This window comes from Mesoplodon bidens (genome assembly GCF_964165515.1).
Source record: "Mesoplodon bidens genome assembly, chromosome: 2".
NCBI classification, from domain to species: Eukaryota; Metazoa; Chordata; class Mammalia; order Artiodactyla; family Ziphiidae; genus Mesoplodon; species Mesoplodon bidens.
Window position 1 is genome coordinate 158,345,253 of NC_138177.1, and position 24,868 is coordinate 158,370,120.

General features: G+C 50.5%; 2 protein-coding genes across 11 annotated transcripts in view; one reads left to right on the plus strand and one right to left on the minus strand.

Annotated features, from left to right (window-relative positions):
• Window positions 1-5,213: 5,213 nt before the first annotated feature.
• Window positions 5,214-14,067, minus strand: NCDN (neurochondrin). 9 transcript variants are annotated; one of them, XM_081226681.1, is made up of 8 exons: window positions 13,635-14,067; window positions 12,913-13,242; window positions 12,638-12,778; window positions 10,566-11,534; window positions 9,328-9,569; window positions 8,538-8,762; window positions 8,005-8,147; window positions 5,214-6,716 (listed from the first exon to the last, which is right to left on the minus strand). In XM_081226681.1, exons 2-8 carry the CDS (start codon window positions 13,015-13,017, stop codon window positions 6,280-6,282), a joined length of 2,262 nt encoding a protein of 753 aa, XP_081082807.1. In that variant the 5' UTR covers window positions 13,018-13,242; window positions 13,635-14,067; the 3' UTR covers window positions 5,214-6,279. The 9 variants fall into 9 exon arrangements, with proteins under 9 accessions (XP_081082807.1, XP_081082811.1, XP_081082806.1 ...); XM_081226685.1 differs by having other exon boundaries at window positions 13,187-13,242; window positions 13,490-14,067; XM_081226680.1 differs by having other exon boundaries at window positions 13,490-14,067.
• Window positions 14,068-14,169: 102 nt separating this feature from the next.
• The window catches only part of KIAA0319L (KIAA0319 like), a 109,131-nt gene continuing 98,432 nt past the window's right edge, over window positions 14,170-24,868 (plus strand). The window contains exons 1-2 of one of the 2 annotated variants that reach the window (XM_081226679.1): window positions 14,170-14,310; window positions 17,651-17,817. In XM_081226679.1, the coding sequence (XP_081082805.1) occupies window positions 17,679-17,817 (139 nt within the window). In that variant the 5' untranslated portion in view covers window positions 14,170-14,310; window positions 17,651-17,678. Of the gene's footprint in view, window positions 14,311-14,447; window positions 14,649-17,650; window positions 17,818-24,868 lie in introns of those variants that run through there. The other variant, XM_081226678.1, reaches the window with a different exon arrangement.

Here is a 24,868-nt window from a genome sequence, read left to right on the forward strand (position 1 = left end):
CTCTTTCTAATGAAGTGGAAGATGAGAAAGTAAAGGTAAAAATATTGAGCTAAATTAGAGGAGGAAGGGAGATAGAGGTGACACCATTAACCCATGGGAAGTATGTGGAGGAGACTTGAGGAGGGTATCCCAGAAGGCACACGGCAGGTGCAGAACTCAGGTCTGGGTCATCTCAGCCTGGGAGGCTTTGGGGGAATGAGGAGGCTGGAAGCAGGCAAGGTTTCACCACTAAGAACTTTCCAGAAGGTGGAACCACCAGCTAGGGTGGTACACGAAGCAAAATTGGGCAGCTCTGCAACCTCATGCCTAGGACAGATCAGAGGTCAGGAGTATGTTTGTGTGTGTGTGTGTCTATATGTGTGGATATGTGAGTCAATGGTGAGACCCCTCTTCCCCCGACCCTCAACTTCAGCCACAGGACATTAGACATCAGGCTCCAGGACAGGTGTATGTGTGACAGTGAATGCATGCAGGTCGGTGGACCCCTTTGGGAGACGTCCAGGAGCAGCGAGGCTGATGATGCCTGTGCCTAGCTCTGGGGCTCTCCTGCTCTCTCCAGTAGGCTTGGGAAGGCCAGAATGACAGGAAGAGCTGCCTGCCCAGTGGCTTCCTTGGATTTCCTCACCCTACTTCCCTGCAGCTTAAGACAACCTCTTCTTGCTTCTTTCTCCTCCCTTCTAATCTGACCATTTCTCAGTCTCCTTTTCTTTCTTTCTTTTTTTTTAAAAAAATTTTATTTATTTATTTGGCTGCTTTGGGTCTTAGTTGTGGCATGTGGGAACTTCGTTGAGGCACGCAGGATCTTTGTTGAGGCACGCGGGCTTCTCTCTAGTTGTGGCGTGGGCTCCAGAGCACGCAGGCTCAATAGTTGTGGAGCGTGGGCTTAGTTGCCCCGCAGCATGTGGAATCTTTGTTCCCAGACCAGGGATCAAACCCACGTCCCCTGCATTGGAAGGTGGATTCTCAACCACTGGACCATCAGGGAAGTCCCTCAGTCTCCTTTTCTATCTCCCCTCTTTTCACCCACATCCTTAAGGTCAGTTATTCATTCCCAGAGTTGCAGCTTCTGACTTTTCTTCCTATCTACACTCTTCAGTAGTGAGTTCATCCCCTCTCAAGACTTTAATGACCTGTCTGCTGTTATCTCCCAACCTTGTTATCTCCAGTCTGTATCTCTCACCAAAAATCCAGACCCATAGATGCAATTGCCAGCTGGATATTTCCTCCAGACACCTTGTTGCATCCATCTGAGACTTTCCAAGGCCCAAACTGAACTCAACATTTCCTCCCCCCCACCACCAACCCCAGCCTGCCTCTTCTCCTGTGTTCTATAGTTCTTTAAATGGCACCACCATCCTTCAAATTAAGAAGAGCCATCCCAGCCCCTGTCGTTTCCCTCACCTCCATAAGCTAAATCCTCATAGAGTGTTTTCATTTCTAATCCTTAAACATCTCTCTCCATCCTCTGTCAGCATCTTAAGCTACCATACTCTTCCTCATAGACCAGTAGTTCTTAAAGTGTGGTCCCTGGACCAGCATCACCTACAACATCTGGGAACTTGTTAGAAGAACTTGCCAGTTCTTGGACCCCAGCCAGATCCACTGAATCAGTAACTCTGGGAGTGGGGCCCAGCTATTGCCTGTAAGGTGGCTCAGAAGCAAAGTCAAGTCTGAGAACCACTGCCTAGACCATTGCAACAACCCCCCACCCCCAAATGGTCTCCTGCCTTCGTTCATATCTCTTCTTCCACAAAAATGACTGGACCATGTTACCTCCTGACTGAAAACACTCCTACAGCTCCTCATGGCTCATTTTTGGGGAGAAAAATTTTAAACACCGTAACCAGCATTTTAGGCTCCTTGCAGCTGAACCTAATCTTCCTTTCCTGCCTCATGAACCAGTTCACAAGAAGAAGATGAAAGGAGAAAGAGAAAATATGTCTTGTCTAGTGCTGGACTTGGTACATGGCAGGTGCTCAGCAAATGCTTATTAAATAAATGACAGATGAATGAATGGATGAGTTTATGAATCCCTCAGCCTACTGAGGGGTCCTTTAGGAAGTCTCCATGTGAACATGACCCTGGGTGGCTAGACATAGAACCCAGGTATAATCTGGGGAAGTCACCTGATAAATGAATGATTTCACTTATGGCTACTAGGGAGATGGATGTTCTGCATGGTCTGCTGCTGCTTTGGGGGCTCCTCAAAGCTTCTGGGTCCTGTGCTTGCAGACTCTATTGCCCTTCTTGTTCAGGACCAAGGGGCTCCTCACTTTCTGAGACATGGAGGTGGGCATTGTTGGTTGCCCACTCTCTGGAACACATGCACACATGTGGAGCCCTGGAATGTACACAGGGGTACATGTGCAGACACTCCTGGACACAGAGGGCACAGAGACACTTATGGGACACATGGGAACACAGGACATATATTGACACATAGGTATGCATGTTCAAACATACATGGGCTCCCATTTGGCACACTTGCCCTATTGCTCTTCTCCCAGGCTCAAATCTTCCCCTCTCTTTTCTAAAAGTGAGTTTGCATTTGTTCTTTGGGTTTTTCTTTTAATTAATTAATTAATTATATTTTTGGCTGCATTGGGTCTTTGTTGCTGCGCGCAGGCTTTCTCTAGGGGACTACTCTTCGTTGCGGTGTGCGGGCTTCTCATTGCAGTGGCTTCTCTTGTTGCAGAGCATGGGCTCTAGGCACGTGGGTCTCAGTAGTTGTGGCTCGTGGGCTCTAGAGCGCAGGCTCAGTAGCTGTGGAGCATGGGCTTAGTTGCTCCGCGGCACGTGGGATCTTCCCAAACCAGGGCTCGAACCCGTGTCTCCTGCATTGGCAGGCGGGATCTTAACCACTGTGCCACCAGGGAAGCCCTGAGTTTGCGTTTGGACTTTATGTTAAGAAAAGACTCAGGCCGGCCTCCTTTATTGTTGACACAGCCACCCTCCTCCCAGCCTTTGACAACCTTCTGCTGTGGGCCGGGCCGTTTGCAGGGTGGGGGAAATCAGGCACAAGGAGATGCTGAGGCGCCACCTCGTGGTTAGATTTCACAACTTCAGCTCAGGTCCCCCTTTCTCCCTTGCTGCTGAATTACCAGGAGCAAACTTGGTCTTACCCTGCTAGCCTAGTCCCCTCCCCATTCCAGAGCCCGGAACTCTCTGACCATCCCTCACCAAAGTACAGAGCTCAGTCTGCCTTGCACTTGGAGGCTTTATGCAGGGTTTTTCTTCCCCACAGCACAAGGGAGAGTACTTGGAGAGCAAGGACAAAGGGTAGTTGCCTTTGGCTTTGGGGCCCTTCTCTTCTCTTTTCACTTCCCCAGATGATCTCAGTCACTTCCCTGACTTTAAGGACCTCCTATACTGACAACTCCTAAATCTGTCACTTGCCCAGGCCTCTCTCTGAGTTCCAGGCTGTAGAGAGCCACTTCCTCCTGGATATAAGCTATACACATTCACCATTTACCAAAATGAGCTTATATTTTACACAAACCTGTTTTTCTCTCAGTGTGCCCCATGACGGTGAATGGCCCCACTATCCAGTCACTGGCCCAGATCAGGAACCTGGGAGTCATCCTTTGCTCTTTATCCCTCTTCACTTCCAATTAATCACCAAGGGCTTCCCTGGTGGCGCAGTGGTTGAGAGTCCGCCTGCAGATGCGGGGGACACAGGTTCGTGCCCCGGTCCGGGAAGATCCCACATGCCGTGGAGTGGCTGGGCCTGTGAGCCATGGCCGCTGGGCCTGCGTGTCCGGAGTCTGTGCTCCGCAACGGGAGAGGCCACAACGGTGAGAGGCCCGCATACCCCAATTAATCACCAAGCCCAATTAGCTAACTCTGACCTATACTTTCTCCACCCTCACCGCCACTGGCTCAGTTCAGACTTACTACCTCCTCTCCGAGCTCCCTGACTCAGTCATCCCTGTTGCAGCCGAAGTCATCTTTCTAAAATGCAAATGGGTCACATTCAACCTGCTCAAAAATCCACAGTCTCAACATGACCCCACATCCAAACTGCTCAGCCTGGCACACCAGGAATTGTAAGATCTGGTCCTTGCTCACTGGTCCAACCTCATCTTCCACCACTCCCCACTTCACACTCTCCACTGTAGCAGTAATGACCTACTTGCAGTTCCCAAGCTGCTGTCCCTTGGCTTGTCTACCTGGCAAGCTCCTTCTCCCTTCAGGTCTCGCCACAAATACTTCCTCCGAGTTTTCCTGGACTGACTCAGCCAGGCTGAGGGGCTCTTATGCTCCAACCACACTTTATTCAGACCCCCCCTGGAAGCAACTGCTTACATCGTTAGGAGCTGTCCTTTGCCTTGTCTGTTTCCTCTCTAGATTTTAAGTTGCTTGACAGGCAGGGTTTGTCTTTTCATATTTTTCAGGGATTTCAGGGACTCCATGACGAGGACATGACTTTCAGTACATCCAATAGATAAATGAACGTTCCTGTCTATGCATAGCCAACCACAGGTAGGCACTTAAGATGTGCTCAACCAATGCTTGCAGGCTTGAGGGCCTAGGTGGGGAAGAGTCTGCAGAACGTGGGCCAGAGGCTGGTCTGGCTCCAGACTTACAGCTTTGGTTCAGGCCTGGTGAGGCCGTGGGTACTTGGGTCCAGTCTCCACCGAAGCTCTCAGACCCTTCCCCTTCTCACTTGGCATAGAACAGAAGTAAACAGCTGGTTGCCTGAAAGTCACGCTTGGCCTGCAGATGTTCTGTTGGGGTAGTACTGATTTAATTAAAAATATCAACATTCAAAATCAGATTTCACGTAAACACTAAGATTTCTGACTTCCCTTTAAACATTGGAGGATGTGGCAACGCAACTTGGCCACAATCTGCTGACATGGAGGGGGCGGAACTTCATTTGTACACAGGAGCACAAGAGCCCCCCCAGAGGCCTTGCCACATCAACATACGAGTTTGTCACCTGATCTGGCATTGAAGGGTGTGGGCTGAGAAACTGGATGGCCCGGATGCAGTCTTGACTCTGGCATGTACTGGCTGTAACACCTGGAACAAATCACCTACCCCTGCTTGAGTTTCTTCACCTGGAGAATCAGGATGACGCTCGCTTCATTGGATTCTTGGGAGGGCTGAATGAGATGACACTTGGGAAGTGTGTTTCGCAGGGCACGTGTGCTGTGAGCTGCTGGGGCCTGGAAGGAAGAAAGTGCAGGACAGACCACACAGGAGCCATCTTGTCACCAATGAACATTTATTGAGTGTCCACATGTGCACAGCTTTGAACTGGGCGATCACAGAACGCACTGGGGGAGGGAAGGGGAGAGGGACGCAAGGGATCAGGTTCCTAAGAATGGTAGTCCCTGCTGGAGCCGCCAGTCGCGTCTCTCTGCAGAGAGGAATCACAAGGCAGGGGTGGGAGTTAAAGCCAGGCACTAGGATGGTGATGGGGTGCAGTCACTAGGGAAACATGCGGATTCTGGGAAAGCATCCCTCCGGTTCCTGTCTCCAGCCAGGCCATATGGCACCAAGGGGGCAGGGGTCAGATGCTCAGGTGTCCAAGCAGGGATAAGGGCAGGCAAAATAAATAACTCCCCAACCCTCACTGTCACTCTGCTGCAACACAACATAAAAGCTTAGAGACCAGGATCCAAGGGCTCCTGGGTCCCCTCAAGGAAGCTCAGGTGGAAGGCTTCCCGACCCCCCAACCAGGGCTGTCTGCCCCAGGTTGCCCTGGAAGGCCGGGGCAGTTCAGACCCTGGGTCACTGAAGTTGATAGGAAGAACTGTGATGTCAACGGCCTGAGCCTGCTCTCTGCCCAAGGGGGCCAAGGGCAAGAACCAAATGGCCAATTTAAAGGACGTGGACCTGGAAGTCCAGAGCGGCACCACAGTCTAGGGGAGCCCACGCCCTGGCCGGCAGGGCACGTGGGCTGAAGCAGCCAGCTCCTGCCAGCCCTGTCCCATCTGGGGGCCTCCCTCCTGCAAGGGAGCCAGACATCGGGCACAATGACACCTAGTGCCGCCCTCCCTGCGGGCTGCTCCAACCTCCCCCGGCCTGGCGGGAACAGCCATGCTGACTTCCAAGCCAATCCCTGCCCCTGAGCGGGCCCAGGGGGCGTGACGCAGTTCCTTACACTTGAAGGATGGGCACCATGCCCTCACCCTCGGAAAAGCCAGAAAGCTGGGATGTTTTTGGGGGGAAGTTGGGGGAGAGGGTCCAATTTGGGGGCTTCAGGGGAGATGCCTCCTCCCTCCTTCCCTTGCCGCCCGCCCCCCGGGTCTGTCCCCAGTGGATGCCCCCTCAGGGCTCTGCCAGGCATTGCTCCAGGGCGGCCATGTGGTAGTGGCTGGCCGTCTCCTCGCCTGCCTGCAGCCTCATGGCCTCCCGGCACAGCCGGTTGGCCCGTGCCAACTCGACCAGGACACCCTGATAGGCAGCTACCATTTCAGGCTTGACAGAGTTGGGGCTGACGCTGCCCAGCAGCTGCAGCAGCTCCTGTGGCCAGCGGGAGCGCAGGGCGGCGGGGGCCAGCCAGGGCAGCAGGGGCACGCAGCCTGTGAAGGCCTGCATGCCCAGGAACCAGAGCTCCTGGAGATCCGCCCAGATGCCCTCGTAGTCGGGGGACAGGACCAGCACGGCCTGGTCTGAGCCAGGTGTGGCCCGTGCTACGTGGGACTGCGACAGGAAGAGGATGGCAGCTGCGAAGAAACCTCGGGATGCTGGTGTTCCCTGAAGAGCTGGAAGGCAAGGAGGGAGGGGGACATGAACGAGCTGCCTCACCAGCCCCTTCCCTTCCTGGTGGGCATACTCAGGGGCCGAAGCATAGCCTGGAATCAGCCTGCCTGCCTTCAAACCCTACCACTGACTTCAGTGTGTGACCTTGGTTAATTCACTTTTCTGGGTCTTGTTTCTTCACTAGTAAAATGGGGCCAATAGTGCTAATCTTAGAACTCTGTCGTGAGAATGAAATGTAATAATCTTGGGACACTACCTCGTGGTCGGACCCTCCTGTAGTCTGAGTAGTGATGGGAGCTTCCGCTGGGCCTAGCACTTTATAGGCTGAGGAGGGTGCAGCGATTTGATTCTCAGGCCAGAAGAGGGTGCCAGAGGGGACCACGGGCTGGGGTCCAGGCTTGGCTCACCTGCCTGCAGGGGTTCGCCCCTTGCACTGCAGATGCTTTCCCGAGGTTGTCAGGCTAACCTGGTGGCATTTTTGGGTGAACCAGCACTGTGGCTCTACTCAGGGGCTGTGGAGATGCAGCCTGGATCTGAAGGAGCTCAGGGGCTAGAGGGAGAGGGGCAGCTCCTGGTCTACTGGGACGTGCTCCCCTTCCAGCTGCCAGGTACCCTACTGGGGGCCCCCCCACACAGGGAACAGAGGCAGCTGAGGGTACAGGCTCATTACACCCTGTTCCCAGGCATCTGTGCAGCTCCTCCAACCTGACAGATGGGATACAGGGAACAGGCAGGGACAGAGGGACCCAAGCGGACACCCACGGCCGAAGTGGGAGACCCAGAGGGCTGGCAGGGGGCTGAAGCGGATGCCCCTCCCCACCGCATGCAGCCAGAGTGAGGTGGGAGGTGGGGAAGGTTAAGTGCACAGGAGCACCGAAGCCCGTCACGAGGTGCAGTGCGATGCTGAGCACAGAAAAACCTCAATGGAGAAAAGTCATGTTTCTGACTCAAGGCCTGGGAGGGGGCGGCTCCACCTTGAAAACACAGAATTCAGATTCCCTGGGCTGCTGGGGATTCCAGGTGCTTATGCCTGTGCCTCGGAGTGGGCCTGTACTTACACCCACCAGACCTTGCCTTAAAAGGCTTCAGAAGGAAGAAAATGTTATCATTTGGGGAAGAAGGGTGGGGTGGGGCGGGGTGGGGCGGGGGAGGGAGGCGCACTTCAGAGATTTCCTTGACTGGAAAATTCTGTAAAACCATTTTCAGAAAAGGATGACTTATGCCCAGAACATAGCAGGTCCACCCAGGTCTTCTGCTTCCATCTGTTAGGACTGGGTCCCCAGGGCTTACCTGGAGAGGTGCTAAGGAGCCGGGCCATGAGGAGGCCCAGGGTGGCCACATTGGCAGCCAGAAGCAGCCTCCCCTGCTGCTGTACTAGTGCGGGCAGCGACGCCATCAGGGTGTTCATTAGAGAAGTGAAGCAGGCATCTCGCCTGGGGAGAAAGGCAGTGAAAGATGGGAGGCGGGAGATTAGTAGAGCCAGACCAAGCCCTGCGGAAACGTGGGATGCTGGGCTCCCAGCTTTACCAGGCCAGGGTTTGGCAAGGAAGTTAGGCAGCAGGGTGCACAGTTAACTTTGGGCCCCATGCGTGGCATCTGGGGAGCAGAGACTGGGTTATGGCTGGAGCAGGTAGACACACATGCCCAGAGGGCTTCCACATATACCAGATCCCTGTGTGGGGTGGCTCTCTCTCTCCATTCTGGGGCCCTTCCATCCTAACCCTAACAGGAACCCACGGGCACAGGGAAGCAAAGCAGGAGCCCGAGATTTGGGCCAAGTTTGAGCAGGACCCCTGCTTCCTGCAGTTCCTCCCCGGCCTCACTTGATCAGCCCCGGGGCAGTGACCACGAGGTTGAGGAAGATGTGGCAGCAGGTCTGCAGGCTGATCTCCAGGCTGTCGGACAGCACTGAGGTGTCATGGCCGGGGGACGTGAGTTCCCACTGCTGCAGGAAGTACTTGCACAGAAGCGAGGGGGCCCCCTCCTTGATCAGGATCTCCCGGGGCCCATCTTCGACTGTCAGGTGGCACCAGCCGGGCAGGAGGAGCCTGGGGGTGTAGAAGGGACAGATGTGTGTGGGGAGAAATGAAGAGGCACCAGGATTCCCTTTCGGGGGGGGCACCCCATCTGAGAGAAGGGGAAGTAGGGGAGAAGGAGAACACATCTTTGTAGGCACCGCAGGAAGAGCACAAGCTTCGGAGTTGCGCAGGCCTGGGCTCGAACTTGGGCTGTGAGTGTGGGCAAGTTACTTTAACCTCCTGGAGCCTCCGTTTCCTCATCCTGAAGATGTGGATGAGACTTCTGTCCTCGATTTGCCGCGTGGACCGAATGAGATCAAAATGGCAAAGGGTACAGTAAAATGCCTGGCAGGCCGTAGATGCTCAATAGCAGTTCTCTCTTTACAGAGTAACCTGGGGTTGGCAAGTGAGACTAGAAAGCCCAGGTGTCCTGAGGGGACAACCCCTCACCCCACCCCCAACAAAGAGAAATACTACCCAACCTCAGGCCCCCGTCAGGAAGCCCGGCACAGCCCAGTTTGTGGGGAGAGGAGGTATCCGTGTCACTCCTTCCTTTAGCACATTCTGGCTGAACAGACCGTAACGACAAACTCACCGGAGAGCATCCCCTGGCCAGGTGGGCCCCGGGGTGGTGGGGGAGATGGCCAAGGTGGCCACCTGCTGGGAGAGGTCACTGGCCTCCTCGGCCTCCTCGTAGAGGGTCTTGGCATAGCGGACGAGAAAGGGCAGCAGCTGGCAGACCTCCTTGCGCAGGGATGAGGTCTCTTCGGCCAGCCAGGCACCCAGGATCCGCACGGAAGCAAACACAAAGGGCTCCTTCTGCTTCTCTGGCCCCACCTGTTGCCAAAGGACTCCCCTGAGATGGAGCAGGACCAGAGAACCTCCCCTGGCTGGCCAGCATGCCGGCCAGGCTAGGAATAACACAAGTGGAAGGGAATGCTGGCCTGTGAGCCCCGCAAAGGCAGGCCCTGTGTACCCAGAAGCCAGCGCACGGTTGGGACACACTCAACCGGGGGCTGGCACAGAGCAGGCCCTCAGGGCACGCCTGCTGAGGGAACTGGACTTTAGACAACATGCCCCTGCACTCGCTGGGACTCAGCCTCTAAAGCATCTCAAGGCTAGAAGGAGACCCACAGGTCCAAAGCTAAGAAAACACTCCCTCTACGGTGGCTCTGACCTGGGGTGGGAGGCCAGGAGAGAAGCCCCCCTTTGGGCTAAATCAGAAAGAATGAGACAATGGGAGCTTGGCACGGTGTGTGTGTGTGGGGGGTGTGGGGTACGCGGCTGGAGCAGGCTACTAAAGAGACCGGAGTGCTGAGGGAACCCCTGCAGGACAGGAGGGCTGGAGTCTCAGGCAGGAGGGAGGAGGGGATGTCGGGGCAGGTGATCAAATGGAGTTAGCAGACCCTCCACGGAGGACAGGAAGCAGGCAGCCCTGCTCCTTTTCCCTGTACTGTTACAAGTTTCTATGTGTATGTGTGTAAGGCCATGCTGTAGACTGAACAGAACAGACTGCTTCACTTTCGTGTGTGTGGACTGGGGGGAGGGTTGTGAGTAGGAGGTTGCTGTGTTGTGTGTGCGCGTGTGTGTACTGTGATGGGAGTGCACATATGGCGTGTGGTATGGTGCTTGTGTGGAGGCTCAGGGAGGGAGAGGGAGGCTTGGCCACACACTACTCCCTGGAGTGCTGCAGGATCAGCCCTCCGTAGGTAGGTAGGTATGTCTTCTCTGTCTCCCCGTACACCCAGGTTCGGGGTTTCACTTCCCCCTTTCCCTTGCCCTCGGGCTCCCCCTCCCACACTGGGCCCCCTCGGGTGGGCACTGCACCCTCACCTGCTGCAGGTAGTGGATGACCGCCCCGATGGCCTCCTTCATGACGCTCACAAGCTGCACCTTCTGTGGCTCCTTAAGCAGTGACTGCTCGCAGCGGGTGCATTCCTGGATCCCCAACTCCATGAGGGCATAGCAAGCGGTCACCACATCCTCTTTCACCTCTGTGCCCGTCTCCTCCAGTGCCAGCCGCACCTCCACGCATGCCAGATTCACCAGCAGGGCCAGGAACTTGCTCCCGGAGCTGCCCGCTGGGATCCAGTCGGAGCCGCAGGCGTGCGCCAGGCGGGCTGCCAGCTTCAGTGCTGGGTTGCGCTGCCAGGAGCTCAGCTTGCTGCCCAGGATCCGTGCCAGCCCGGCCTGCAGATCCCGGAGGCATTCAGAGGGCACAGTTGTTGGGGGCAGAAAGAGGGGCAGCAGCTGGCAGAGCTCAAACTTGCTGGCATCCTCGGCTTTCTGGAAATCTTCACTGAGGCCCCGCAAAACAGCCAGCAGGTCAGGCTCCCCCTCTTTCCAGCACTGTGTCTCAGCAGCGGCCAGCAGCCCCACCAGGAGTGCCAAGGCCTGGTCAAAGCCATAGCCATGCCCCAGGTATGCCTGACACAGGGCAGACACGGTGCCACCAGCAATGAGGTGTCGGGGCCCACGAGGTGTGCCTGCCACAGCTGTCAGGCACTGGTAGGTGTCATCAATCATGGATCGGCGGGCAGCATCGTCAGGGTCCCCCCGGGCTGTGAGGAAGGTGCTAAGGATGGGGATCTTGTTCAGGACCTGGGGATGGGCGGCTAGTTCAGGGTCACTGCAGAAGCAGGCCAGCAGGGCCACACCCAAGGCCCGGAGAACATGGTCGGGGCAGCCATCCGGCGCCTCCTTGGTAGTCAGGAGACGATTGGGGAAGGTGAAGCCGACAGCATCAAAGATCCGCCGCCTAGTTTTAGCATCGATGTCACCTGCTTTGACTGCCTTGGTCACCTAAGGGAGGTATATGCTATCAGCAGGATGGAAGGAAGGGGTGGCAAAGACTGTCCCCTGCACTCTGGGGGTTGACCATTAGCAGGACTAGGTTATATAACAAGATTCACTCTGGGGTCAGGAGGTCTCCCAGAGATCACTTCATCCAGCTCCTTCCTTCTCCCCAGAGGCAGACAGGTGTGACCTCTGGGATCCCTCATCTGTGATCCCTGTGGAAGGGAGGTCAGGTCCTCCTCAACTACTCACTCTACTGTTTCATTACCTGGTTAGTTGGGAAGTTCTTCCTGATGTCTAAGCTAGATGCCCACATCCTGAGTTGGAAGAGGCTTAGAACTCAGTGTTTAAAATTCTCCAAGGATTTGGGGTCCCTCTCTAATTGCTCTCTCCAGAGAAGTCTCTGATCCATTCCCGCCACCTTCTCAGGGGAAATGGCTCCTGTGTCTCGCCGCTCTGCCTGTCAAAACATTTCCCCTTACATTTCACCTAAACACCTCCTCTGCTGCAGTGTGAGCCCTTGACTCTGGAGCCTTCTCCCTGTTGCCATGGCAAACAAGCAGGCTGTACTCCCTCCTCCCTTCGCCCCCCCACCCCCCCCCCGCCCCGTTCCCAGCACTGCAGCTCCTGTTCTGCTGTCCCCAGCTTGGGTTCCTCCAGGGCTAAGCCCCGAACCAGATCCTTCACCCGCAACCTACATACCCATCCTGGCCATCCCCTAGGACCCCTTCCCAGTCACTTCCAGTCCTGCTACCCTCTCCACCTCCAGAACAAACATCCCCAGCCCTCAGGTATTCTGCACTAGTTACTACCTGCTGCTGTAACCCTATGAGTCAGCTCCCATCTGCTCTGGGACGCCCCAGAGAGCAGACCCACTCAGCATCCTCCAAGGCTCCTAGGGCCACAAGCTTTATTCACCCCCATTCTCCCCCTTTGCTCCCATACTCAGAGGGGCAAAAATGAGTCCACAGGTAGATGCCTTGGGCCTTCTTTGGTGCCTCCAGTGTTACGAGCACCACCTATATATCCCTGGGGACTTGTTGACCCCATTCCTAGGGAGCCCAACCACCCAGCCCTTCCCACCTCCCAACTGTCAGTCCGTTCCTTACTAGCAGCAGGGCTGCAAACTGCTCGCTGTCATTCTTGGCCTCACGGAGGGCTCCCAGGTAGCGCTCCAGGGTGGGGTTTCGGCCCTCTGCCTGGTTCAGAGCTGGCTCGCAATCCGAGGCCATGATGCGCGCCTTGCCCAACTGTGAACACAAGAGGGACTGAGCATCCCTCTGCAGAGGAGGGGTGGGGGTGGGAGTGGAGGAGGGAGGGAGGGAGGGAGGGATTAGCACAGAGGGAGGGGAGGATCAGGAGGGATGGACTCCTCAGGACTGACCTCCCTTGGGGGAGCCCCTTTAAGGGGCTGGACCCTCAAGTCCTTAGGGATGAAGAAGGGACCCTGGTCCAAGGTCACATCCGGAAAGTGGGAAAGAAGGACCATGCATCCTGCTGCTCAGCTGGACAGCTCTCCTCACCAGTCTCCTGGGGGTGGGAGGGGGCTGGCCCCACTGCTCAGCTGCTCCCTGGCACCAGAGTCCAGGTTTTGTTTCCCTCCACCAGGCGTACAGGGAGGGAGTGGTGAGGACAGACAGGGAGGAATGGAGACATACACGGATGAAGTTCGATTATCCGGACTCAGGCTGGCATGAGGTTTCCTTTCCCCTCCCTTCTTCAGGAGAGACAGGAGACAAGCTTCAGCGGAAGGCGGAAAGCAAGGTGCTGACCAGGGAAAGCTCCGAGGGCCCTCTGGAGACCCCACCCCTCCAGCCAGGGCTCTCAGTCGCCCCCGCAGGCTCCTTGCCTCCTCTCCTTTCCCTCCCTCGGGCAGAAGCTGCAGCAGCGGAGCAGCAGAAGCAGCAGCAGAATTAACCCCTTGCGCTCCCTCTCCTCACCCTCCCCGCCCGGCTACCAGCCTGTGGACGCCGGCAGGGGCTGGAGAAGCAAGAAGGGGTCCCGGGTAGCTCCCAGGACAACGCAGACTCCAAAAGCCGGATAATCGAAGAGGGGCTGCTGAGATGGGGAGATGAGAAGGGAAGGAGGGTTCCTGACGGTCACCACCTGTCCCGCCGCAGCCAGGTCACAACACGACATTGATGAAGTCACGACAGGGCGGCGATGAGATCACACTTCACGATGGCGCGGTTATGTCACGGAGAGATCACGGCAAAATCACGACATGGGACAGCCCCCAAAGATGACAGGGCAAATTTTTAAAAAAGATATAGCTATATATTGAGAAGGGCTGTGGCAAAATGGAGTCTCGACAAGGCACGATGGTGTCGCGATATGGCGCGATGGAGTCGCGATAGGGTCCCCGGGGTGTGTCGGCATCGATAGGCGCCGGCTCGGAGTGGCCCCGGCTGGGATGTAAGGGAGGGCTTGAAGGGGGCTGAGCTCACCAGGCTGCGGCCCCGAGCGGCGAAGTCTTCTCCGAGCGCGGTGCTCCGGGAGCCTGGGGCCGCTGCTCACGCCGCGTTGCCCACTCCTGGCTCCAGGCTGCTGCAGCTCCACCCCCACCCCCGCAGCGCTCTCGACCAATCCTCGGCGGCCTCACTCCAGGCTCTAGCCAATGGCACAGCTGGGCGCTAAGCCGTAGCGGGTGCTGCCGTTGCCGCCATCTTGCTTGTGGGTATTGCCCGAGTCTGGGGCCTGGGGCTCGCGCAGGTCGGGCGAAGGTGCAGACTGCTTCTGGAGAGCGGGAGGCGACAGCCTGGGGACCCAGGTTCCTTCGCTCGTGCGTAGTTCTACCCCCCAGCACTACCCCTCCTCCCCCTCGGGCTCGCGGCTGCAGTTGAGCTTCCGGGGGGACAGGAGGGCTTGTTTAGCATGAAGAGTGTGTTTCCGGGTTGAGTCCGGGAGGTGGGAGGGGGCGGCGTTTCCGGCCGCCGTCGCTGTCCAGGGAGGCTGAGGCCAGAGTGAGCTGCCCGGGTGGGGAGCCCGCATTGCCTTCTTCCTCTTCCTTTTCCTCCTCCCCCGGGTGAGGGGAGCGAAGGTTGGGGCCCCGACCCCATGGACCGGGAGGAGGCGGAGGCCGCCGAGAGCCGGGGCCCCGCTTTGTGGCCTTGAGCCCCGGTAGGTGGCCGGGGGCGGCTGGCTGCCGGGCCGAAGACCACGAGCTCAGGGGAGGGGCAAGCGGGATGGGCTGTTTCTGGGGGTGCGCTGGCCGGGTGTTGGGACCCGGAGGTGGCGCTCCTGGCCCGGCTAGGGCAGCCAGCTGCTTCTGGCTTTGCAGGTGCGGAGCTCGAGTCTCAGGCTGAACCCCGCTTCTTTCGGGCCCGGGCCTGGTCTTGCGGCTCCCTCCATCCCCAGACAGACAGACGGGCCGCGAGACGCTGCTGGCCTTCTTCCTCCCCAGCCTCTAGCGTCAGTCTCTGGTGTTTGTTCTCCCCACCAGGACCGCAAGTTGATGCTGAATAAGGGGGGCGGGGCTGAGCACTACGTGTAAATTACGATGCGAAACCTGCCTTATTCAGGACCTGGAAATTATGCCCTACCGAGGGGTCCTGTGGTGGCTGCAGTGAGCACAAAGGTGAAATAAAGGAAGTCAAGAGAAAAGGCCTCAGGCGAGATTCCAGGAAAGCTTTGCTTTCTTTCCTCTCACCGTGGTTGTGCGCAATCGAAGATAGATGCAGTTGTTGAAGAGCATTAGCTGACTCTCCTTGTGCTTTCTTATCTGATGAACAGACTGGAAGCTAGGAACAAATTGGAAACACGACCTCCCAGAACGATCTGTTCATTTTTCCAGCTATTTGGAAAACAGTGTCTGCAAATATAAGCAAAGCTATTCACGGCAGTCTGTTCTGTAACTTTCCCAAATATCTGAGACTTTTTTTTTTAAGAGCTTTATTCTTAATTACTCATACCAGCCGAATAGGCTGTTTCAGACGTGCTCTGTCGTTGTTCAAACATATCTTATCTCTGGGTACATAAATGGAGTTCCACATATGTAGCTGACAGACTGAACTATGATACATCCCCCATCAACCTGAAGCATTAAGTAAACATTACCCCCTGCTCTGTCTGAACAGCTGCTGCAACAGAGAGTGCTTTTATTTCGGGTGTACTTGTAACACCCTAAATGCCAGAACTCTTGCAAGCTTTTCTAGATTTTCATTTGTCCAGTATTGTGGAGGTGTGTGTTCTCTCCCTGGGCTGTTTCCCTTTGGTTCTATAACAAGCCATTTGGATCTTGGTGATGTGGTGTTCCTGCCTCTGGTCAGCAAGCCTTTGACTGGACCCTAGCAGTGATCTGTGCCCTTAGGCAATTGTAGGTTTCAGAGGAATGACTGGTTCGGAGTTCACATGAAAATAACTGCCTCTCTCTCATGCATGGTTTGTGAGACATTGCCCTTCTAATCAGCTTGCTAATCCAGTGGTGTTTATTACTCCCATTTCGAAACCTATTCATTTCTTTTATTCTTCTATCGCCCACCTGCCACACTATTGATGACAGGTGTTGAGTCACCTTGAATTTAAAATCCTTTTGTGGTAGGCAGAAATGTGTTGGGCAAGATTCATATGCACACGTGCACACACACGCACGCACACATGCATGCTCACTCATTCCACCTTGGGAGGCTAGAAAAGTTGCTGGATATACTTTCTAACTTAGGCTCCATTTCGTAACCTTTTGAGCATGTGTCTGACCTGCACACTTCCTTTCTGCCCCCTGCTCCCTAACATACAATGACAAACCGCTAGAAATAGGAATGGATGGAAGTGAATGAGAAAGATGAAGTCCTTCAGATGCTTAAGGCTCAGTGAAAGCTTTTTCTTGGGTGGGCTGTACCTTAGTTTTGCAGTTCTGTATGTGTGTTTCTCTATTTCCTGGTATTAATCAGTATTGATATCCAACCCATACAGTGCTGGCTGGGGCTGGGGTTGTCAGTCTGCGCCATTTTCCAGATGTGGATGACAGGTGCATATTTAGGACAGAAGATTTTTATTTTTATTTATTTATTTATTTTTGGCTGCCTTAGGTCTTCGTTGATGCGCGCGGGCTTTCTCTAGTTGGGGCGAGCAGGGGGCTAGTCTTCATTGCAGTGTGTGGGCTTCTCATTGCGGTGGCTTCTCTTGTTGCGGAGCACGTGCTCTAAGCTCGGTCTTCAGTAGTTGTGGCACGCAGGCCCAGTAGTTGTGGCGCACAGGCTTAGTTGCTCCGCGGCATGTGGGATCTTCCCGGACCAGGGCTCGAACCTGTGTCCCCTGCATTGGCAGGCGGATTCTTAACCACTGTGCTGCCAGGGAAGTCCGGGACAGAAGATTTTTAAATTACTTCTTCAGAACTCAGTCAACCTTCGTAATACTGCCAAGATTTATATAATAATTTATACAATATAGGGAAGTTGTGTAAGAGAGAAGAAGCTGATGGAAAGTCATTTTTTCTTCTGGAAGAGACCTAAATCATTCGGTCTCTAGATTATAGAGTAGCCAGCACAATGCCTAGTACAAAATAGGGGCTGAGTAAATACTTGTTGAATGGATATCTGAATTTAAGTCAGGAATTGCTAATGATTCTAAGGATCAGGTTGGTGACATCAAAGTGTAAACTGGATAGATTTTAAAGATAAGAGTGGTGGGGACAGTAGCAAACTGGAGAGTGCATGCCCTGCCTAAAGACAGTCACATTAAAATTTTTAAAAAACATGGCTAGAAAAGCCTTCAGATTAGTTTACCTCTGATGCTCCAAACTCTTCTTTTCATAGGTAAGAAAGCGTATTTGTATAAAGTCACAGAGCTGTTAGTAGCAGAACTGGAACTGAAATTCAGATCTTTTTTTTCAGTCTGTACGCTTTCCATTGTTCCACATAGATGATGTTAGATTAGAAAATATGGAATATAAAGTGTTTCAGTTTTACAGTGGATTCATTTCATATCCCTGGCTATGTTTTTATCCTGATAATTATAGACTACGCCAAAGCTCAGCTTTGAAATTTATAGGCAGGTATGAGCAGTGAAAGACAAACTTGAAGCTTCCCTTCTCCCTAATCTGTCACACTCTCTAGCACTCTGCATTTCGAGGAATCAATTATTAATTACTTGGCATATAATTTCTTCTTTTTCTGTCTTTCTAGTGGACTGGTTCTGCCTGTCTGGAAGGCCATGGAGAAGCTGGGAATCAAGCCAAGCCGTGCTTCTTGGATTTTATCAGGATTTTGTTGGCAGACATCTGTGAAGTGGTTGAGAAGCTTGTACCTGTTTTATATTTGCTTCTGCTTCAGTGCTCTGTGGCTGTCAACAGGTACCATTTTCTTTATATATTTAAGATTTTTTTAAAAAGGTACTCGGTGTGAGTCTTTCAGTTCATTTTAAAGACTAGAAGGAGCCAGAAAAGCAACCTGCTAATTGACAGAAGTGGTCATCCTTTAGGTGGACACTTAGTTTGTTGGGTTTATTTGTCTGTTTTGTTTTAAACCAAAATTTAAATTGGGTTCTTTCTTTCTCTTTTTTTTTTGGCCGCTGCCACTCGGCATGTGGGATCCTTAGTTCCCCCACCAGGGATCGAACCCGTGCCCTGTGCAGTGGAAGCATGGAGTCTTAACCACTGGACCACCAGGGAAGTCCCTGGGTTATTTCTCATAAAGGAGAATTGGGGGCTTCCCTGGTGGCGCAGTGGTTGAGAGTCCGCCTGCCGATGCAGGGGGCGCCGGTTCGTGCCCTGGTCCGGGAAGATCCCACATGCCGCGGAGCGGCTGGGCCCGTGCTCTGTGGCCGCTGGGCCTGCGCGTCTGGAGCCTGTGCTCCGCAGCGGGAGAGGCCACGGCAGTGAGAGGCCCGCGTACCGCAAAAAAAAAAAAAAAAAAAAAAAAAGGAGAATTGGCATGATCATTTTGAGATTTGATGAAGATGTAATGAAAAGAAAAAGGTTTCAAAGTTAGAAGGACCTGGGTCCTGGAGCTGGATGTTTCTTTCCACTTAATAACTATAAAACATTGAGCAAGTTACCTATTGTCTGTAAGGAAACATAAGATCTACCTCATAACTTGATTTAAAACATAATATAATTAAAGCGTGTAGTACAATTCTCTGAACATAAGTGATACTTGGCTTTCTTTCCTTTCCTGAAGGAATCTACACTCTATACTTAGAGGGAGAATGTGTTCCCTGCTTCTTCTGTAGAATGGGGTTATGCTGATAGATTTTATAAAGTATGCTTTCCTCCTAGAGATTATTTCACCAGTCTATTACCTCTTGCCAGGAAAAAGTGCCAAAAAGGTTAAATCTCAAAGAATATCCTTTTTTTCTGTCTTTTTTTTCTTTTGGTTCTTTTGTTGACATTGTACCTTTCAGAGTATGGAATGTGAGGAAACAGCAATTTGAGAATGACTTCTCAGTATGTTGCTGTTCTGGGCAATGACCAAAAGACTTCTGTTGTAGAGACCACTGTCTGGGACAACTAATCCGTCTTTTGCCCCCATAATTAGAAAAGTTTCTGTTGCTTTCCAAAAGGAGTTGGTGGCCATGATCTTGAGAATCAAGTAATTACTATATTTAACAATTTCAGTAACATCAGCTTTGGGGTTTTTGTTGTTTTGCAGTGGTGGTTGATGATTGCATAATTATAGCAGGGGAAATTGCAGTTGACAGAAAGCTGACCTAAATGTTTTTTACCCAGATGATGCTTTGCTGGGACAGCTAACTATTTCAAGCCAACATTTTATGCAAGATCATTTGAATTAAATAAGTAACTGATTTAGCACCATCAGAGTAGGAAAACCACACTTTTTGAAGTGCACCTACCACCTGCCAGACCCCTGGTTGTAAACATTACATGTTTCATTTAATCCTTATGATAACCTGAAAACAGATAATTTTATTTTGTAGTTAGGAAATTGAGGCCCAGGGAGGCAAAATGACTTGACCAAGGTCATACAGCAAGAACATGACAGAGCCAGGAATCTAAACGCAGCTTTTTCTACTCTAGAGCTCATGCTTTTTTTCTTCTGCTATGCTGCCTTCCAACCACAGGTGATCTTTTGGAGGACCAAAGACAGTTTTTTTTGCCCTGAACCAGGATGAGCTTGTTATTTGAGGGATTCTGAGTATAGGGGAGGAAGAAGCATTGTTGAATGTTTCTGTATTTGCCAAGCTAGTTGGTTAAATATGGTACTGTGGTCTCATTGGGCTACTCGTTAGTGTCCCTTGAGCCTGGTGCTTCAAAAAAGCACCCTAAGGAACAGATTGAGTATAAAGGTGCAAAGGTGGTATTGGTAGGAGTGGTTCTGATGGGAATTAGATTGTACCAGTTCCATTTTGGAAAAGTTTGGAGCTTTTATCATGGAAGAACCAAGAGCCATATGTGTTCAAACTGAGGGAACGTGCAAGCAATACATGACAGACAGATTTTTTTATGTATTTTAATTTATCAGAGCTCTTTTACATCAATTTTTTAAAGAACACAGTGTCCTAATAGCAAAAATGAATGAGACATAAGCAGAGTATCATAAGAAATTAAAATGATTCATAAAACATTAAAAAAATGTTCATTCTCATTACTAACCGAAGAGCTGCAGATTAAGATGAGAAATCCTTTTTAACCTATCATATTGATGAAAATCAAAGTAAAAATATCTAGTGCTGCCAAGGGGTGATGTGGTTGCCCTCCTATTGTGCTGGAGAGTTTGAACAGAGAACTTTTTGACATAAATCAAGATCCTTAAAACGTTCATATTCTTTGACTTAGTAATTCCCCCTTTAGGAATTTACCTCAAGGACATATTTAGATGGTTGTGAATGAGAGCAGTCATCAACACTTATTTATTCTGTGTTGCAAAACATTGCTACAACCTGCCCCACAATAGGAGTGGTGAGATTATGGCATGTCCACATGGTGGAATATTACCTGACTTAAAAATTCACATTTTAGAGGAACAAGTACATGGGAAATGCTCCTAATGTTAAGCATGAAAGAGCATGATATACAATTGCATATTCATCTTCAAAATTGGTGTCAATTTTGTGAAAAGAAAAAAATATTTTTATGTAATAGAAGGTCTGAAACAAGATATATAACTAAATGTTTATATATTTTTTTGAGTAGTGGAATTATTATCTCTTTATACTTTTCTGTGTTTTCCAGGGTACATGTTAACTCTTTTTATAAGGGGGGGTAAAACCTATCTGAAGAAGCAACAGCAAAACAATAGCAGCAAAAACCTATTGTTGGTAGCCTGAGTCAGTATTTTTCTCCTCATGAATTTGTTCAGTTTTTATCTGAGCTCTTACGTTTTCCCTAATAAAATACATTCTTGATTGTTTGCTGTTGTCTTTAGCTCATGGATTATAGAAATTATTCCTGAAAAACTAAACAAAACAAAGCAGCTCTCCAATTATCCCCATTCCTGTTTATCACTTAGCAGTTTCTCCATCTTTGGGAGAGCCCCAGGTACCCACTGACTTATGTATAGTGGGCTTATTTTTTATTTCAGCTTTGGGTTCAGTGCTGGAGCCCACTGCTAGGAAGCAGTGATTACAATTGGATAAAAGATGCTCTGTGTTTTCCTTGTGAGCCATTGAATTACTATTTTTCTGTCTAACGTTATTGTTACATGGCTTAAAGTAGCATTTTGGACCTGGGGATTATCAGTATCTGGAGAAAAACATGAAGTGACCCCAAGAATTTAGAAATTCCTATAATAGATTGTCATCTTCTTGAGAGCAGAGATTTTGCCTGTTTTGCTCACGCCATCTATTCCTAGCAAGTACCAAGGGCTTGACATATAGTAGATGCACCATAAAAATATTTGTTGACTGAGTAATAAATTAGCAATAAGGGAATTGTCCTTTGAGAATTAAACGTTAAAATCAACAATCTATCATTTGAGAGTTAAAGCTTAAAATGAACACAATCAGGACAAAGGTATGTGAAGGCACTTTAAAGAGACATAATGCCTTTGAGAACAACAAGATCTGATTAAAATATTCACAAATATTTTAACATCTAAAGAAAGAATGTGTGCGTCTGAAGAGTTATATATGTGCATGCACAGGAGAGGGCCGGAACCAGCATTGGAAACCTAAACCACGGAGTGTCATTGAGGCTAATGTACTCCAGAAGCTAACAATTGGCTATGAAAACTTTTACTGTTATTCCCTTGCTTCTGGGAAATAGATTACAGAGTTAGTTAATAAGTATTTTGAGTACAGAGAAAAAGTACCCAATTCAGAACCAGTTTTTGAGAACTTATTAGGAGTTTGGTCCTGGGCTAAGCACGAGGGTAATAAAGATGAGTACAACACAATTCCTGCCCTGGAAGAACTCCCAGTTTAGTGAGGGAGATAGATGTATAAATACTACGATGTGGTAAGTGAAAAGACAGAGGGCTACCATGCCCTGAGTGCTACTGCAACCAGAGAAGCATTTAGCTTAGAGATGAAGGGGGAGAACTGAAGAAGTCTCTCCAGAGAAGCTGGTGCCCGAACAGAATTTTGAAGGTTGAATTTGAAGGATTCGAAGGGTATTCCCAGGCAATGGGATTGCAAGAGCAAAAGCACAAAATTATGGAACAGCTTGGTAAATAAAGGGAACTCTATACGCAGTTTAGTGCTGCTGAAATACAAAGAACAAAGCTGGAGTGGCAACTCCTGAAGAGGTAGGTGGTGGCCAGGTGATGAAGGATCTTGTATGCCATGGAAAGAAGCTTTGATTTTAATCTTTTAAGGCAGATGGTCTCCAAATTTTCTTGATTATATACTTATATCCGTAAAAAAAGTTGAAGATGTGCCCCAGTTTTTGTTTGTTTATACATTATAATAAGCACCATTGTACTAATGTCTTATGTTTATGAGAGATGCCAAAAACAAATAGTTTTAATATTTTCTTTTCATATCCCAATGATTTGTTTTGTGCACTTCTGGTAAGCAAAAACTCTACTTTGGAGAGAATTGCCTTAGGAAATTGGGAGCTATTGAAAACTTTAAGCAGGAGAGTAATACTGGTAAATTTCTAGAACATTTTTGCTGGAATATGGAAGAATGGTAATGGTGGGGATGGGAGAAAGATGGAAGGGAGGGGAGGTCAGGGCTAGAGGTAAGGATATCTGTTAGAAAGCTAATGAAATAGTAGTCCAGGAGAAAATTGATGAGGCTGTGTGTCTTCAAGGAACCTCTCTCTCACTGGAGAGAGTAATTGTACTCAATACAAACCAGTAGATTTAGGGCTAAGTAGATGGGTAGAGTTTAGGAGTTCTGTAGTAAGAGATTAGATGAGGTTATTTATTTTTTTAATTGAGATATAATACCACTATTTAATTCCAGAACAGTTTACTCACCTCCTAAAAGAAACCTCATACGCATTAGCAGTCATTCCCTCTTTCTCCCCTAGCTTCTGGAAACCACTAATCTACTTTCGGACTCTATGGATTTGCCTATTCTGGACATTTAATATAAATGGATTCATACAATATGTGGCCTTTTATGTCTAGCTTCTTTCACTTAGGGTAATGTTTTCAAGATTCATTCATGTTGTAACATGTATCAGTACTTTATTCCTTTTCATAGATGAATAATATTTCTTTGTATCTTTACCTAGGAGTGGAATTGCTGGATCATATGGTAACTCTTTGTTTAACTTTTTGTTTGCTACAGCTGCTGCACAGTTTTACATTTCCACCAGCAATGTGTTAGGGTTCCAGTTTCTCCATGTCCTCAGCAACACTTGTTACTGTCTGTTTTTTGATTGTCATAGAGGAGGTTGTTGAAGGTTAGAAGAATCAGGGAAGGCTTCCTGAAGGAAATGGAACTTGGCTTGGGCCTGATACATATCCAGTTTGCAGACAGACAAACTGATACAGTTAGAAACAAGGACTGGTCAAACAACCAGATGGGTACAGATCATTTATTTGTTGTATTTTTATTATTATTGCTTATTCATTCAACAAATATTTATTGAGCCAGGCACTGGTCTTTGTGAGGGACCTCTAGCCAGGCTCCTGGCTTAGCCTTCCCAGTCAGGGAAGCTTTCGGAATGAGCAGACCACATTTGCTGTCTCTATTCTCCCACCTCTGTCCTCTTCTGAATCCAGTGAGGTCTGGCTTCTGCCTAAACCTTGGCTTTTACCAAGGTAACCAGTGACCTCCCTAGCTTGACACCTTTACTTTTTACCTTACTTAACATCTCTGCTGCATTTGACACCTTTGACTGCTTTCTTTTGTGGCCTCTCCCGTTGCGGAGCACAGGCTCTGGACGCGCAGGCTCAGCGGCCATGGCTCACGGGCCCAGCGGCTCCATGGCATGTGGGATCCTCCCGGACCGGGGCACGAACCCGTGTCCCCTGCATCGGCAGGCGGACTCCCAACCACTGCACCATCAGTGAAGCCCTTGACTACTTTCTTGATACCCTTTCCTCAGTTGCCTTAAGTTACAGCATGCTTTTCTTTGCTCTCCCTTACAGCTGATGCATCGCACTTTCTAATTCTTCCCTCACTCCCTTCTGAGCTTGTCCCTTAAATGTTTTGTTCTTCAAGGTTCTGTTTCTATCCTTTCTTGTCTCACACTTGCGTGCTCTTCCTGGGCAATCTCATTCTTTCTCATACTTGTAACCTGTGTGCTCACTACTCCCAAGTCTATACGTGTTCATTCACTTCTCTCATGGGCCCCAGACCACATAGCCACCTGTATGTCACACATCTCCAACTGGATGTCTCCCAGCTACCTCCAACTTAATATATCAAGACTGAACTCACGATCTTTTACCCCTCTTCCTCCTTTATTCCCTGTAGCGGTGCGACGATCACCTCTACTCATATTCTTAGGTAGAAATCCCTGAAGCATCCTATACTCCTTTTTCTCTTCCACGTTCAAATTGCTTTTCATAGAATGCCGTTTCATGTTTCCACAGAGTACTCCATTCCTCTGCCTATGCCATTACCATTCTGTCTGATGTATTCTTTTTTTTAAAATAAATTTATTTATTTATTTTTATTTTTGGCTGCATTGGGTCTTTTAAAATTTTTTTATTTTATTTATTTATTTTTATATATTATATATATATATATATATATTTTGGCTGTGTTGGGTCTTCTTTGCTGGGCACGGGCTTTCTCTAGTTGCGGCAAGCTGGGGCTACCCTTCGTTGCGGTGTGTGGGCTTCTCACTGTGGTGGCTTCTCTTGTTGCAGAGCACGGGCTCTGGGCACGTGGGCCTCAGTAGTTGTGGCACGTGGGCTCAGTAGTTGTGGCTCACAGGCTCAGTAGTTGTGGCGCACAGATTTAGTTGCTCCGCGGCATGTGGGATCTTCCTGGACCAGGGCTCGAACCCATGTTCCCTTCATTGGCAGGCGGATTCTTAATCA

What these genes read in the sequence shown, in the direction of transcription:
- NCDN (XM_081226681.1), bottom strand. Translation starts at nt 13,017, where the DNA reads ATGGTCCTTCTTTCCCACTTTCCGGATGTGACCTTGGACCAGGGTCCC. An exon ending in AGTTTGCAGCCCTGCTGCTA is followed by an intron (nt 11,535 to 12,637) that starts GTAAGGAACGGA and finishes TACCTCCCTTAG; the next exon opens with GTGACCAAGGCAGTCAAAGC. An exon ending in ACTGCCCCGGGGCTGATCAA is followed by an intron (nt 8,148 to 8,537) that starts GTGAGGCCGGGG and finishes CTTTCTCCCCAG; the next exon opens with GCGAGATGCCTGCTTCACTT.